This window comes from Nicotiana tabacum, chromosome 2 (genome assembly GCF_000715075.1).
Source record: "Nicotiana tabacum cultivar K326 chromosome 2, ASM71507v2, whole genome shotgun sequence".
Classification (NCBI taxonomy): domain Eukaryota; kingdom Viridiplantae; phylum Streptophyta; class Magnoliopsida; order Solanales; family Solanaceae; genus Nicotiana; species Nicotiana tabacum.
The window spans coordinates 126,142,931-126,157,743 of record NC_134081.1 but is presented as its reverse complement, the minus strand read 5'-3'; the positions used below and the strand labels follow the sequence as shown (position 1 = coordinate 126,157,743).

Below are 14,813 nucleotides of genomic sequence, written 5' to 3'. Positions count from 1 at the left end.
ATTGTTGTCCTTGGAAAGTGGAAACTTCAAATTCTAGAAGATAGCCAAGGTTCTTTTTATTTATTTATTAATCAAATAATTATTCATTCAACCGCTTAAACAAAAATAATGGACGAATATATAACATATATATAGTCCATGTAAAATATGTATACAATCATGTATAATTAGTACTCCCTCCGATCCATTTTAATTGATTTTCTGTGGTTCACACAGAGGCGGACCTACGTTGTATGTAGAGGGGTCACGGGACCCCGTTAGTCTCGGCAAAAACTTTGTATATATATATATATGTTATATATATCTGTACATATATATAGGACCCCTTAAATATTTTAGTTATGTTCCCGGACACAAAAAAGGCAGACGGAGGAAGTGGTTATGTTGGGAGCTTCAATTCCCTAGTTTACTATATGATCCGAGTTCGAATTCGTCTTCAACTTTTTTATTTAATCGAATACAACGTACTTTCTTTATACTTAATAACAAATTATTTTATTTTTTTCTTTATTCTTTTTCTATTAATTCAATTATGGTTTAGTTCTAACTTTATAATACATAACAGTCAACTTAATTAAATACTTTTTCAAATTCATCCCTTAAAATTAAAGTAAAAAGCTTTAAATTGTAATTTATCACTCCACAAATAGAAAAATACAAATTCTTATACCACAGCCTTCTTCATCAATCACTTTGAATCCGACTCGACAGTGGAATTTAAGAGTTTAACACTCTTCTTTAGTTTTTTTTTACTATTAACATACCCTTAATCTTGATTTCTTTAATTTTTGAACGCCCTTATGATCACTGACCCTTTATTTTATTTTTAAAAAAATTAAAAAATTTAAAGTGCGAAACATGCTTAATCAAACACTTTTCCTTCCCATAGCACCCATTTTGCTAAGAAATCTCTCTTTGTTCGGTGCTTTCTTTTCTTTAGAACTTCTTTTTGTTTATACTTGGAAGATAAGTCAATATAATCATTAAGTTTTCAAAGAGTTGCATGCCGAATTTTATCGCTAGTGATTAGCACACAGTGGTGCCCCCGTCGTCCTCAAATCCTGGGTCCCCCTCTGGGTCCACAATATTTGATTTTTTCAAATATCAATAAATAATTACCATATTTTTTTCAAAGTTGCACTTGCAGTAAAGAGCATAGGAGTATTTCTTGTATTTTCAATGAACAAATTAAGAATAATATGGTCAATTATATTGTTAATTAATGCTAAAAGATGGATTCATTAATATGTGTGAAAACAGCCAAAAGCTCACTTAAAGTGGATCGGAGAGAGTATATACTATGTATTTCAACCAGAAAAAACAAACAGTAAATTCAACCGGCTTTAGGCCAAAATCATACATTATTTTTGGCTTTAGGCTATAATTTATCCGTTAAAAAACTAACAACGTCTATGATTATGACTAAAAATGCATCACTTTGTTAAAGAAAGAAGACTGACTATTAGTGGTCCATGTGAAAGAATACGTATTATTTTGATGACTTTGGACTTTTTCTTATTTGTATAAGAATTTTAATTTTTTTCCTCCTTTTTTCACTCCAAAGTTATTTGGTTGGCCAATAGGGAAACCACGCACTACATTTATGCTCACCCGTTATGCACCTTTCATGTCAAAAACTCCTCAAATATTTGCAGTCCGATTATCAGCAGAAATTTAGAGCATGAATAGTTAGCTTGCATAATTGCTTAGTTTTTAACCATTTATAGATAATGCATCTCGATTGTCATTTCCAAATGGGGTCGATTTGTTTTGTGGTTCTTTACAAATTTATTTTTAGTTTTATGACCTTTTTTTTTTTTTTTTACACATGATAGATTTACTTTTACACGTAAAAGATCTGTCTTTTATACATAAGATACCTAATCTTTTCAGCTATCAATGAGGACTTTGAGGGTGTTTGGATTGGCTTTTAAGGTGATCAAATAAGCTTTTAAGTTCTTTTTAGTATTTGGCAAAGTCAAAAAGTGCTTAAAATAAGTTAAAAAATTACTTAAAACAAGCCAAAAGCAATAGGTTGGGCAACCCTAGCTTATTACTTTTTGGCTTAAAAGTTACTCTCTCTGTTCACTTTTATTTGGTACATTTTGACTTTTCACGCCCCTCGAGAAATAATAAATGAATTGCATAATTTACCATGATACCCATATTAATTGATGCATATTTTATTGGATTTGAGAAAATGAATTGAAATAAGTAATAAATACTGTCGGTAAAACACGGATTTTTTTTTTGTCTTCTCTTGATATGCATAAAGTGACAAGTAAAAATGAAAATCTATTTTTAGTATACCTGCCAAGTAAAAGTAAACGGAGGGAGTATTTCTCCTACAAAGCCACTTTTTTAAGCCAATCCAAACGGGCTCTTTTTTCGCACACCCAACAATCTTTTCCTCGAACAACGTTCCACATGGCCGTTACCACGATTCACAAGTCAATTTCATAGATTCACTGTGTTCCACCCATATCGTTAGAGTATTTATGGCAATCAAAGCCTACAAACTAGTTTCTTTCTATGAGCGTGTCTCCAAGCTCGTAAGGATAAGCGAATCGAGCCCTGCACCATCAATTTGCCATCGCCATAATCGTTTTACTGAACCTGGGCTCTGACACCCATTGTTGAGCTAAACGGTCCATAAATACTCTTAACATGATGTGATATTGTCCGCTTTAAACCGAACTCGTACGATTTTTTTCGAATAACCCCACACCATTAGGAGATCTTTACACCTTACATGTAAGCTATGTAATCTTTTCAACTACCAAACGTTAGTCCTCAGGTGAGAGATTTAATGAAATGATATTTGGCGTTTGTTTTTGAGTTTGCAACTTTGAGATTCAATGTAAACATACTTATTTAAAACTGCTAAATTTGTTTTGATTTTTTATATTTTGAAATTAAGCAACTTTATCATTCTAATTATTTTAAGTTATTGGGTTTTAAATTAATAATTTAGATATATTTAATAAAATTTTAAATAAATTCAAAGCTACTGGGATCGGCCGAACCTGTCACAGACACTCTAGCTCCGCCCTTGCTTCTCAATTGCTTCTGTCTGCAATAGACAGTGGCAGTGCTAGGTTGTTTACTAAGGGTTCAAAATATATAAGTAAACACATGAAGAATCCAAGGGGATTCAACATATAGTATATTTACATAAAAAATAAAAATTTGACCTAGAGTAATTATTCTGTGAAGGGGTGTCATATGACTTCTCTTGGACAAGAGTAGCTCCGCCCTTAATAGCAGGGTTCGAACCCGTGACATGCCCCTAATCCACACGTCACAAGCTATGCTCTTACCACTAGATCAAAGCCTTGGAGACTAAATTTTTGTCTGCAGTATTACACATGTTTTCTTTAAAGTTGTATTAATTGGAGTCATGGTGTTTGCAGGTGACACATCTGATTTTTATGCTTAAGTATGTTAGAAGAGGCTTTTGGGTGCATAGTGTAAAGTCAATGCTGGAGTTTTTTGAAAGAAGTACAGTGTGAGGTAAAGGATGATACTCCTAATGAACTTTAGTGTTGTTTCTTTCTTCTTTGAATTTCTCTCATGTAATCTCTTCCAATGTATTTTATGACTACCTCAACTCTTGCAGCTGCTTGATAACTGACCTTTTGCATAATGGGTTCTTAGTTTAGAACCAGTTTGTGATTTTGGCACTTGCGTTGTGCTAAATTCTTACACTGTATATTTCTTTGTCCTATGTTTCGTACATTTTTGGTTGTCTTTCGCGAATTCAGTAAAGAGCTTGAAAGGCCCCATTAGCCTTCTCTTCTCAAAAAAAATGAACATGTGCCTTGTTGAAGTTGCTTAAGTTTTCTGTCTTCTGGTCCCGTCACACTGTCACTATGGCTCTGTCTCAATGCACTAGGCCATGCTCCTCTTAAACTAAATTCAGTATCCTGCCACATGTAACCTATATCATTATTCCTCTGATGTGATGACATCTTAGTTATATAACCAACCATGCTTCGTTGGATTTCTCCATGCATGGCCCAGCATCTTACCACTAGAGATAGATTTTTTTAATTTATTTATTTTAAATCTCAGGGTAAGTACTCAAAGGTCCATGTGAAAGATGAGGATGATGGATTCAATGAGGAAGGAGACGAGGAGCATGGCGATACTCTGTGTGGTGCATGTGGTGAGAACTATGCTTCAGATGAATTTTGGATTTGTTGTGACATATGTGAGAGGTGGTTCCATGGCAAGTGTGTGAAGATCACCCCCGCTAGGGCTGAGCATATAAAGCAGTACAAATGCCCTTCATGCAGCAACAAGAGGTCACGCCCCTGACGTCCTGTAGGATGTGTGCTGAGTTCCACAATTTGTAATTGTTCATGTAGAACTCAGCTCACTGCACATATCAGCAAGGCATGTGTATTCGGAGTTCTGGTCTCTAACCTTTGTTTATCAGCATGCTTTTTACTAGTTTAGTTCTCTTGAGGAACTCTTCTATTCAACTCTAAACAATTGGATATATAGGGATTTTAATCTTATGGGATGCATCTTTCAGTATCAATGCTAATTAATACAGTTCATGTGCAGTATGTTATTGCAGCTATAGTTTATGTTTTTCAACTACATGGGTTTTCCTTGTTTGATCATAAGATGTATGCTTATTGATTTTGAACTCGAGTAATTGATGACGTGTTTTAGAAATGACTGCCATGAGCAATATGCCTCTTCATGGTTACAGCTTGTGCTTCACCTGAGACGAGGGTCTATCAGAAACAGTCTCTCTATCTTTACAAGGTAGGGCTAAGGCTGCGTACACACTACCCTCCCCAGACCCCATTATGTGGGATTATACTGGGTATGTTGTTGTTATCCAATGACTTACTAAAAAAGGTAAGATATTTCCTATCAATTCCTGGAGCTGCCTTTAATATATTCAACCCTTTTCTAGATGTTGAATATGTATTAAGCTGCACTGTATACCAAGCTTTTTTTTCAGGGGAAGAGAGGCAACTGGAAAAATTTCAATCATATAAATAAAAAATCATGTTCTATACTGCTACCTCAATCTAATTTTTTCATTAGGAAAAATGGAAAAATAACATTTGGATTTCTGATATGTGGATTTAATGCAGCCAATTCCTTCCATTTAGCTCCTGTACCATGGACCCGTGAAGATATACTCCATAATGTTTCACCAGGCTGCACTGTAGTAGTAGTAGTAGTAGTTGTCGCCGAAGCAGCAGCTGGTGTAGAGGATTTGTTACTAGCTTTAGACTTCAGTAATGGATGCTTATTCTTCTATCCCATTCCATTCGCAAGCAACCAACGAGATCCAGACTGTTGTTGAGTTGACGAACCCCATAATTTCTTTTTACCTTTCTCTGTCTTTAAACCAGCAACATGCACTTCAGTGAATTTGCACTGAGGAATTTGTTCTTCCTCAGGAATGTTAACTTCTTTGACCTCCCCCACAGAGTCCGTTTTGGGAGGTTTGTATTCATCATCGTCGTCGTCTTCATTGCTGTAACTAACTTCAGAAAGTGTGCGGTATATCTTAGATTTAGGTGTTACAAACACTCTCTCCACCTGAACAAGAGCAAGCATAGGTGTACCAACTGGCTCGTAGTTCCTTAAAGGATCACGAAGCTGCACCATTAGTACCACCGTGAGGTTGTTTCCCAACAATCCACATTTCTTACCCTTGCCACGTCTCTTCTCTCCCTTCGACCTGCCACGAAACATGTCAGTGCAGATAGCATGATGGGCTGCGAGCAGTTTGGAGGTACGCTCGCTGATTTCATCTGCATCGTCAATTTCTCCCGAGTCCAACCTCATCCATTCTTCAAGTGTGAGAGATAAACCCATAAGCCCGTCAACTTCATCACCACCGTTGTCTTTAACGTCCAGTAGCCGCAATCCACCTGTTCCTTCCAAACCTACAGCTCCTCCAAAGTTGACCTTCTTTCCCTCAATGGCTGAAAACTGACCAATGGATTGCAGGCTTAAGTTAGAAGGTGCGCCCTCATCTGACATCCCTGACTGTATTTTCAAACCCTCAATTGAAAGGGCTTCAATTTTATCCATCGCCAATGGAGCGAGGTCCTTTATTGATACATATTCCGAGTCCCTGTCCACGCCAACAGAATTTGACTCCAACTTACTGGACTTTGGTCTGTGCCGTTTACACTTTTTACTTTGAGTACCAGCCATATTTTGTCCAAACTCAAGCTCTTGCTGCAACAAATCTTGTCTGCAGTTGGCAAAAGTCATATAAGACAATTTCTTAGTAGAAATAGTGTGTGCTAGATATGTGCATTTTCAAATATAGAACAAAATGTGAAAAAAATAAAAGTTCAAACCTCACAGTTCCATCTAAGCTTGGTGCAGTTTCCCACGCTATATGTTGCATTGTCTGTCCAGTTATATCTTCCAAAGGCATAAGTTTACTTGCTTGCATAGATAGCTTTTCAATTCCAATGGAGGCTAAATGCTGCAGTATGTCCATTATACCAGATCCCATTTCTGCAGGAACCACTACTGGACTCGATACCTGCATTATCAAACTCCCTCTACTCTTGGAATTCTTGAAAAGTGTAGGGTTCATCGACCTTAACAATCCTCCATTTTTAGTCTTAATGAAGGGTCCTAAGCCTTCTGCGAGAGGAGGCAATTGGTAAGGGTCTTCCTCAAGAGGAGCATCAATTGGGCTCCCAAATCCGCTTGAGCTCTTAGGAGGGGAATATTGAAACGCCTTCTCGTTCAAGCCCCATTCGCGCATCAAAGCCTCTGTCTCCAAGTCCTCCAACATGGTGGCCCTTGTTTTGTTATTAGTTGCTTCAATTTCTATCTTGGGCATCTCCATATTAGATGAATAGTCAAAATCCTCGGAAATGCTCCTCCAATCAGGTCCACTAGGATCGTCACAACCAAATTCTTGGTGATCAACATCCATATCAAGGTTAAACAAGGAACACCCACTCGCCAGAGTGTCCTTCTCAAATTGCCTCAACAATCCTTCTCTTGGAGAATCAGGCTCACTCTCAGAACTTGGGGCAAATGGACTATGCTCTATCCCTAGCATATCCAGAAAATCACTAGCCACAGATTCGGCAACATAATCCAAGCTTAGGGATTCGTCCAAGTCTCCATCATGATTTATAGCTTCATGTTCATCTTCTTGAGAGTCTAATCCCTCATTTGCCAAGTCCGACACACGCTTTAATGCAGACTCCACTTCTTTCATGATTGTCTCGTTGGCAGATTCATCTGTCTCGAAATTGCAGGGACTCACTGAAAGTTCTTCATTCTCAGTGTCGACTTCCTTGGCAAACGGTGCAAGCTGAGAAAGGTCTTCAATCTCAGGTTCAACAACATTCTCTTCCAAAGGACTATCACCAGTTTTCATGGTATCTTCTTCTTTTCCCTCCCATTCGTTTGAGGCAACTTCTACACCTTGCTCTCTTATAGAAACCTCACTTATGCCACCCCCATTTTCAACATTTCCCTTCCCGGGCTCTGATGACAAGGCTAAGTCATGTTTTATGGTCTCAACATCATTATAGAAAACATCAATCTGTGGTTTGCAATCAACTGAAGCTTCCACTTTCTCTTCCTCAAGTTTCTGATACAGCACATTTACAGATACGGACACTTCAGATGACGGAACTGGTAAAACCTCATGAAGATATTTTATATTCTCAGCGGAACGCTGTGAAGTAGAAGATCGAGCAGTAAGGCTTCCTGTTCGTCTTATCGTACTCAGCTCATCACATTGCTCACATTGTGCCAAAAGTTTTGCTGCATTTTCACTATTGCGCCTCAAGTTCTTCCCCTCGATAAGAACCCTGTTAGTGGGAACCGTGAAAGTGTTCCTAACTATGTGATACTCAAAACTGACATACAAGATTGCTCCTTTAGCCTTACCTGCTAACCTGAAACTAGTCATCCACTTCCCCGAGCTATTCTCCTCCAATTCATCTAATGAAAGAGGAAGCAACCTGGTAAGATCAACCCGATGCTTCCCCAAATCAAGCTCGGGAGTACCATATATCGAAGCATACAACAAGAAATGTTTCGCCTCGTACTTTGCTGATTGATTGGGGCCATTTTTGCCACCAGATATAGAACAAGTATGAGTCAACTGTTCCTCAAACTCAGCTACCCCTTGAGAAACCACAACTGGACGAGTCGTCAACTCGCCATCTCTCCTCTTCCGATGCACAGAAAAACAACAATTAAACTTTTTGCTTCTAGCAGCCAAAGATTTTAGGCCCTTCCAACTCCAAATAGATTTCTTACTCTCCTTCTCTATTGAATCTTTATTATTTCCTTTATTCTTCGATTTTGAATCCAATAAATGGGTTTTATCCAAATATAGAGCTTTATTTATAGCTTCAATATCATTCAACAATTTCTCCTTTCCAGAATTTGCACCAATTTTCTTCTTAGAATCCACTTTCCACATCATTCTTGTCCGAAACCACTCCGGACCCGAACCAACTAACCCGATATATCATAATATAGCTGAAGAACACAAAAAGAAGCAGAAATGGGGGAACGAGGCTATAACTCTCGGAACGACCGACCGAGTCGTTACATCCTCCCCCTCTTAAACAAACGTTTGTCCTCGAACGAGTCTAGAAACATACCTGGAGTTTCAAATAGGTGTGGACATTTGCTCTGTATCTCCCGTTCGGTCTCCCAAGAGGCCTCCTCCACAGGCTGACCTCTCCACTGCACCTTCACTGAAGTTATATCCTTTGACCTCAACCTTCGAACCTGCCGATCCAAAATAGCCACCGGTTCCACTTCATAAGTCTTATCACCCTCCAACTGAACCGTGCTGAAATCCAAAACATGGGACGGGTCTCCAATATACTTCCGGAGCATGGAAACATGAAACACTGGATGCACACTCGACAAGCTGGGTGGCAAGGCAAGCTTATAAGCCACCTCCCCTATCCTCTAAAGCACCTCAAAAGGCCCAATGAACCGGGGGCTCAACTTGCCCCTCTTCCCAAACCTCATAACACCCTTCATGGGTGATACCTTCAGCAAAACCTTTTCCCCAACCATGAAAGACACATCACGGACCTTCCTGTCCGCATAGCTCTTCTGCCTAGACTGCTCCATGCGAAGCCGCTCCTGAATCGATTTTACCTTGTCTAATGCATCCTGGACCAAGTCTGTATCCAAAAGCCTAGCCTCACCCGGCTCAAACCATCCTACTGGAGATCTACACCTCCTCCCATATAAAGCCTCATACGGAGCCATCTGAATGCTCGACTGATAAATGTTGTTATATGAAAACTCCACGAGCGGCAGAAACTGGTCCCATGAACCCCAAAAATCGATGACACAAGCGCGCAACATGTTCTCCAATATCTGAATAGTGCACTCGGACTGTCCGTCCGTCTGAGGGTGAAAGGCTATGCTCAACTCAACCTGAGTACCCAACTCTCACTGTACGACCCTCCAAAACTGCGATGTAAACTAAGTGCCCCTATCTGAAATTATAGAAACTGGGACACAATGCAGGTGAACAATCTCTCGGATGTAAATCTCAGCCAACCGCTCTGAAGAGTAAGTAGTACCAATTGGAATAAAGTGCGCGGACTTGGTCAGCCGATCCATAATAACCCAAATAGCATCGAACTTCCTCGAAGTCCGTGGGAGCCCAACTACGAAGTCCATGGTGATCCGCTCCCACTTCCACTCTGGGATCTCTAACATCTGAAGCAAGCCACCCGGTCTCTGATGTTCATACTTAACCTGCTGATAGTTGAGACACCAAGCCACAAACCCAACTATATCCTTCTTCATCCGCCTCCACCAATAGTGCTGTCTCAAATCTTGGTACATCTTCGCGGCCCCCAGATGGATGGAATTACGCGAGCTGTGGGCCTCCTCAAGAATCAACTCGCGGAGCCCATCTATATTAGGCACACATATCCGGCCCTGCATCCTCAACACACCGTCATCACCAATAGTCACATCCCTATCATCACCTCGCTGAACCCTATCCTGAAGAACGAGCAGATGGGGGTCATCATACTGACGCTCCCTGACACGGTCATAAAGAGAAGACCTAGAGACCACACAAGCCAATACCCGACTCAGATCCAAAATATTCAATCTGACAAGCTGGCCAGCTAAGGCCTGAACATCCAATACCAAAGGTCTCTTTGCTGCCGGAAGATATGCTAAATTCCCAAAACTCTCCTTCCAGCTACTCAAAGCATCGGCCACCACATTGGCCTTCCACGGATGGTACAAAATAGTGATATCATAGTCTTTGAGAAGCTCCAACCATCTCCGCTGGCGCAAATTAAGATCCTTCTGCTTCAACAGATGCTAGCAAACTCCGGTCATCAGTATAGATCTCATAATGAACCCCATACAAATAATGATGCCAAATCTTTAAGGCGTGAACAATGGCTGCTAACTCAAGATCGTGGACAGGATAGTTCTTCTCATGGGTCTTCAACTAGCGCGAGGCATAGGCAATCACCCTACCCTCCAACATCAAAACACATCCAATACCTACCCTCGAGGCATCACAATACACGGTGTAAGAACCTGAAGTTGATGGCAGAACTAACACTGGAGCTGTGGTCAAAGCAGTCTTGAGCTTATGAAAGCTCTCCTCACACTCATCCGACTACCTAAGTGGAGCACCCTTTTGGGTCAATTTGGTCAAGGTTAATCCCTCCACAAAGCGACGGTAATAGCCCGCCAAACCAAGGGAGCTCCTAATCTCCATGGCTGAGGACGGTCTAGGCCAACTCTGCACCGCCTCTATCTTCTTCGGATCCACCTGAATACCGTCACTGGACACCACGTGCCCCAAGAACGCTACTAAACCGAGCCAAAACTCACACTTGGAGAACTTTACATAAAGCTTCTCCTCCCTCAATCTCTGTAACATAATCCTCAGATGCTGAGCATGCTCCTCCTGGCTACGAGAGTATGCCAGGATGTCATCAATGAATACAATAACAAATGATCTAAATAGGGCTGGAATACAATGTTCATCAAATTTATGAATGCTGCTGGGGCATTGGTCAGCCCAAAAGACATCACTAAGAACTCATAATGGCCATATCGGGTCCTGAATGCTGTCTTAAGAATTTCCTATTTCCGAATCTCCAGCTGGTGATATCCTGACCTCAAATCAATTTTGGAGAACACCCTTGCCCCCTGAAGCTGGTCAAATAAATTATCAATACGAGGCAAATGATACTTGTTCTTGATCGTGACCTTGTTCAACTGCCTGTAATCAATGCACATCCTCATGGAACCATCCTTCTTCTTTACAAATAGAACTGGTGCACCCAAAGTGACACACTAGGCCGAATAAACCCCTTATCAAGGAGTTCCTGAAGTTGTTATTTCAACTCCTTCAACTCCGACGGTGCCATACGATACGGTAGGATAGAAATGGGCTGAGTTCCCGGCACCAAATCAATACCAAAGTCAATATCCCTGTCAGGCGGCATGCCCGGCAGGTCTGCAGGAAACACATCTAGAAAATCACATACCACCGGAACAGAATCAATGGCAGGAGTCTCTACACTAACATCTCTCATAAAAGCCAAATAGGATAGACAACCCTTCTCAACCATTCGCCAAGCTTTCAAGTATGAAATCACTCTACTGGGAACATAGTCTATAGAACCGCTCCACTCAACCCTCGGCAACCCCGGCATCGCCAATGTCATGGTCTTAGCGTGATAATCTAGAAAAGCATGACATGGAGACAACCAATCCATACCCAATATCACATCAAAATCGACCATACTAAGCAACAAGAGATCTACTCTGGTCTCCAGACCCCCAATAGTCACCACACATGACCGATATACATGGTCCACAACAATAGTATCACTCACAAGAGTAGATACATGAAAAGATGAAACTAATGACTCAAGGGGCATATCTAGAAAATGAGCGAAATACGAGGAAACATATGAATAAGTGGAACCAGGGTCAAATAATACAGAGGCATCACTGTGGCAAATTGAGACAATACCTGTAATCACAACATCCAAAGCATAAGCATCTGATATGGCAGGAAGAGCATAGAAACGGGCCTAGCCACCCCCTGATCTGCCTCTCCCTCTCGGGCGACCCCTAGCTGACTGGGCGGGTGGTGGAGGAACTAATGCTGATGACATAGACTGGCTCCTCTGTGGAGCGGGACCTCCCACTAGACGGGGACACTCTATCCTCATGTGACCAAACTCCCCACACTCATAGCAACACCCCGATGCTGGTGTTGGGGACTGAAGGGAGCCCCGAGCACCGGGATAACTAGCACAAGGACCCGGCATAGACGAACCCTAACCCGATGGAGCACGAGAAGAACTCTACACTAGAAAGGCACCAAGAGATGAACGACCTTGCTGATAACTTTGAGAACCATGGCCAGATGATGCACCACGGTGAACTGGGCGAGCCGTCTGAGCATGTCTGAATGGACGGCCTCTACCGTGCTGGAACTGACCCCTAGAAGGAGTACCACTAAATCCACCCTGTCCACAAAGCCTTTTGGCCTCCCTCTCAACCCTCTCCTAACCGCGAACCATCTCAATATGCCGAGCAATGTCGACAATCTCATCAAAAGTAGCACCGGGCACTCTCTTTCTGGTCATAAGCAATCACATCTGATAAGTGAGGCCATCTATAAACCTTCTGATCCTCTCCTTGTCTGTGGGAACCAACCAGATAGCATGGTGGGCCACCTCCGAGAATCGCATCTCATACTGCGTCACAGACATATCACCTTGACGAAGCTGCTCAAACTGTCTACGAGTTCCTCTCTACAGGACTGAGGCACGAACTTCTACAGAAAGATAATGGAGAACTGCTGCCAGGTAAGGGGCGCTGCGCCGACCGGCCTACACCTCTCGTAAGCCTCCCACTAACTGAATGCAGCCCCAGAGAACTGAAAGGTAGTGAACGAGACCCCACTGGTCTCCAGAATACCTGCTGTATGGAGTATCCTCTGACACCTGTCCAAGAAACCATGTGCATCCTCTCCCTCTTCACCACTGAAAGATGGAGGCTGGAGTATCCCAAACCTCTCCAATCTACGCTGCTCATCCTCAGGCATAGTAGGAACCACATAGTCCTGAGCAGCTGCAACTGGCTGGGCTGGTGGTGCCCCCGGTCTCTGAAATCCCTGTACCACCTGCTCTGGTATGCGGGCAGTGGGAGTCCGAGCACCTCCCTCAGCCTGAGAAGTAGTTGTTGCGATTGGAATAGAGACTGCCTGAGCAAGGCTGGTACGCTCGGTCAGAATCTGAGCTAAGGCCTCCTGAAGGTCTTGAATTACAATAGGCACAGGTGGTGCCTAAGCTGGTGCATCAACAACTGGAATCTGGTCCTGATCTAGGACAACCGGTGGATCCGCAGGTACTGCCCCAGCTATTGTACGGGCTGCACCTCTGCCCCTACCACGGCCTCTACCGCGGCCTCGGCCTCTCGCGGCCCTGGCTGGTGGTACTGGTGGCTGGCCCTCCTGACTGGTAGTACGAGTCCTCACCATTTGTGAGAGAATGAAACAACAGATGTTTAGTTACTAGAATCAACAGATTCACATGACAAGAATTCAAAAATGTGGAGTTTCCTAAGGGTTCTGCAGCCTCTCGAAGATAAGTACAAACGTCTCTGTACCGATCCGCAAGACTCTACTAAACCCGCTCATGACTCGTGAGACCTATGTAACCTAGGCTTTGATACCAACTTGTCACGACCCAAAACCTAACCCGTCGTGATGGTGCCTATCGTGGTACTAGGCAAGCCGACCTTTCCAAAGCACTTTCAAAATTTAACAGAAATGAATTAAGACATTTAAAATAATCGGAGTTTCTCATAAATACGGGGTAACAGGGTAAAACCCAAATAAAACATAAGTGCGGAAAAATAGCCTGACATCGGGGTCTCACTATTTCATGAACAACTAGACTCTCAATCTAAAAGACAATGTCTACAATAGTTGGCGTCTAGATATCAATACAGAGAAAGAAAGATAATAAGGAAGGAGCACAAGGTCTGCGAACGCCGATAGCTACCTCGTAAATCTCCAGAAGATCAACTATGCACGAACTCAATGACCTCCACGTCCAGTCACACCTGGATCCGCACACAAGGTGCAGGGAGTAATGTGAGTACTTCCAACTCAATAAGTAACAAAATTAAATAAGGAACTGAGAAGCAGTGACGAGCTACACAAATGCAGTTCATTTCAGTAATTCCAGCAAGAAAAATAGGCATGCTTTCAATCCGGTGTTTTAAATCAAACATTTCGAGCTCCGGTACAACAATATAAGACCTCCAGAAAATTCCGCAATAACAACCATTAGCAACGACGTGCAACAACAATTAAGAGCAAGTACAGCCTCACAGGGCTACTATAACTCATTTATCTCAACAGTTCAATCACTCGACTCTCAGCTTTAATACTCACAATCAAAGGTAACTGCGCTCACTAGGGGAGTACAGACTCCGGAGGGGCTCCTACAACCCAAGCACTATATATTGTTATGGTGTGCAGCCCGACCCAGTACTGCTGCGGCGTGTAGCCCGATCTATATATTACTGCGGCGTGCAGCCCGATCCGATATATGGCCCGAAGGCTTGTTGCGGCGTGCAACCCGATCCAATATATGGGCCGAAGGCTTGTTGCGACGTGCAACCCGATCCAATATTGCTGCAGCGTGCAGCCCAATCCAATATATCTCACATAGCTCTCAACCCGACACTCAAGCCCTATCTCAGTCGCTAACCTCTCCAGCCCCTCGGGCTCACAAAATATCATAATAACC

The 14,813-nt window shown here is 42.2% G+C and overlaps 1 protein-coding gene and 1 long non-coding RNA gene across 2 annotated transcripts; one reads left to right on the top strand and one right to left on the bottom strand.

The window, feature by feature from the left end:
* Nucleotides 1-3,025: 3,025 nt before the first annotated feature.
* Nucleotides 3,026-4,608, top strand: LOC142168755 (uncharacterized). Its single transcript, XR_012698721.1, has 2 exons — nucleotides 3,026-3,513; nucleotides 4,075-4,608. It is a non-coding gene; the product is annotated as an uncharacterized LOC142168755 (long non-coding RNA).
* A 436-nt stretch (nucleotides 4,609-5,044) lies between these two features.
* On the bottom strand, nucleotides 5,045-8,467 carry LOC142173550 (protein PLASTID MOVEMENT IMPAIRED 1-RELATED 1-like). Its single transcript, XM_075239163.1, has 2 exons — nucleotides 6,345-8,467; nucleotides 5,045-6,235 (listed from the first exon to the last, which is right to left on the bottom strand). The coding sequence occupies exons 1-2, from the start codon at nucleotides 8,450-8,452 to the stop codon at nucleotides 5,284-5,286; spliced, it is 3,060 nt and encodes a 1,019-aa protein (XP_075095264.1). The 5' UTR covers nucleotides 8,453-8,467; the 3' UTR covers nucleotides 5,045-5,283.
* Between the last annotated feature and the right edge of the window lie 6,346 nt (nucleotides 8,468-14,813).

Coding starts and splice junctions, on each gene's coding strand:
- LOC142173550 (XM_075239163.1), bottom strand. CDS start 8,452: ATGATGTGGAAAGTGGATTCTAAGAAGAAAATTGGTGCAAATTCTGGA. Junction 6,236..6,344: donor AGCTTAGATGGAACTGTGAG/GTTTGAACTTTT, acceptor TGCCAACTGCAG/ACAAGATTTGTTGCAGCAAG.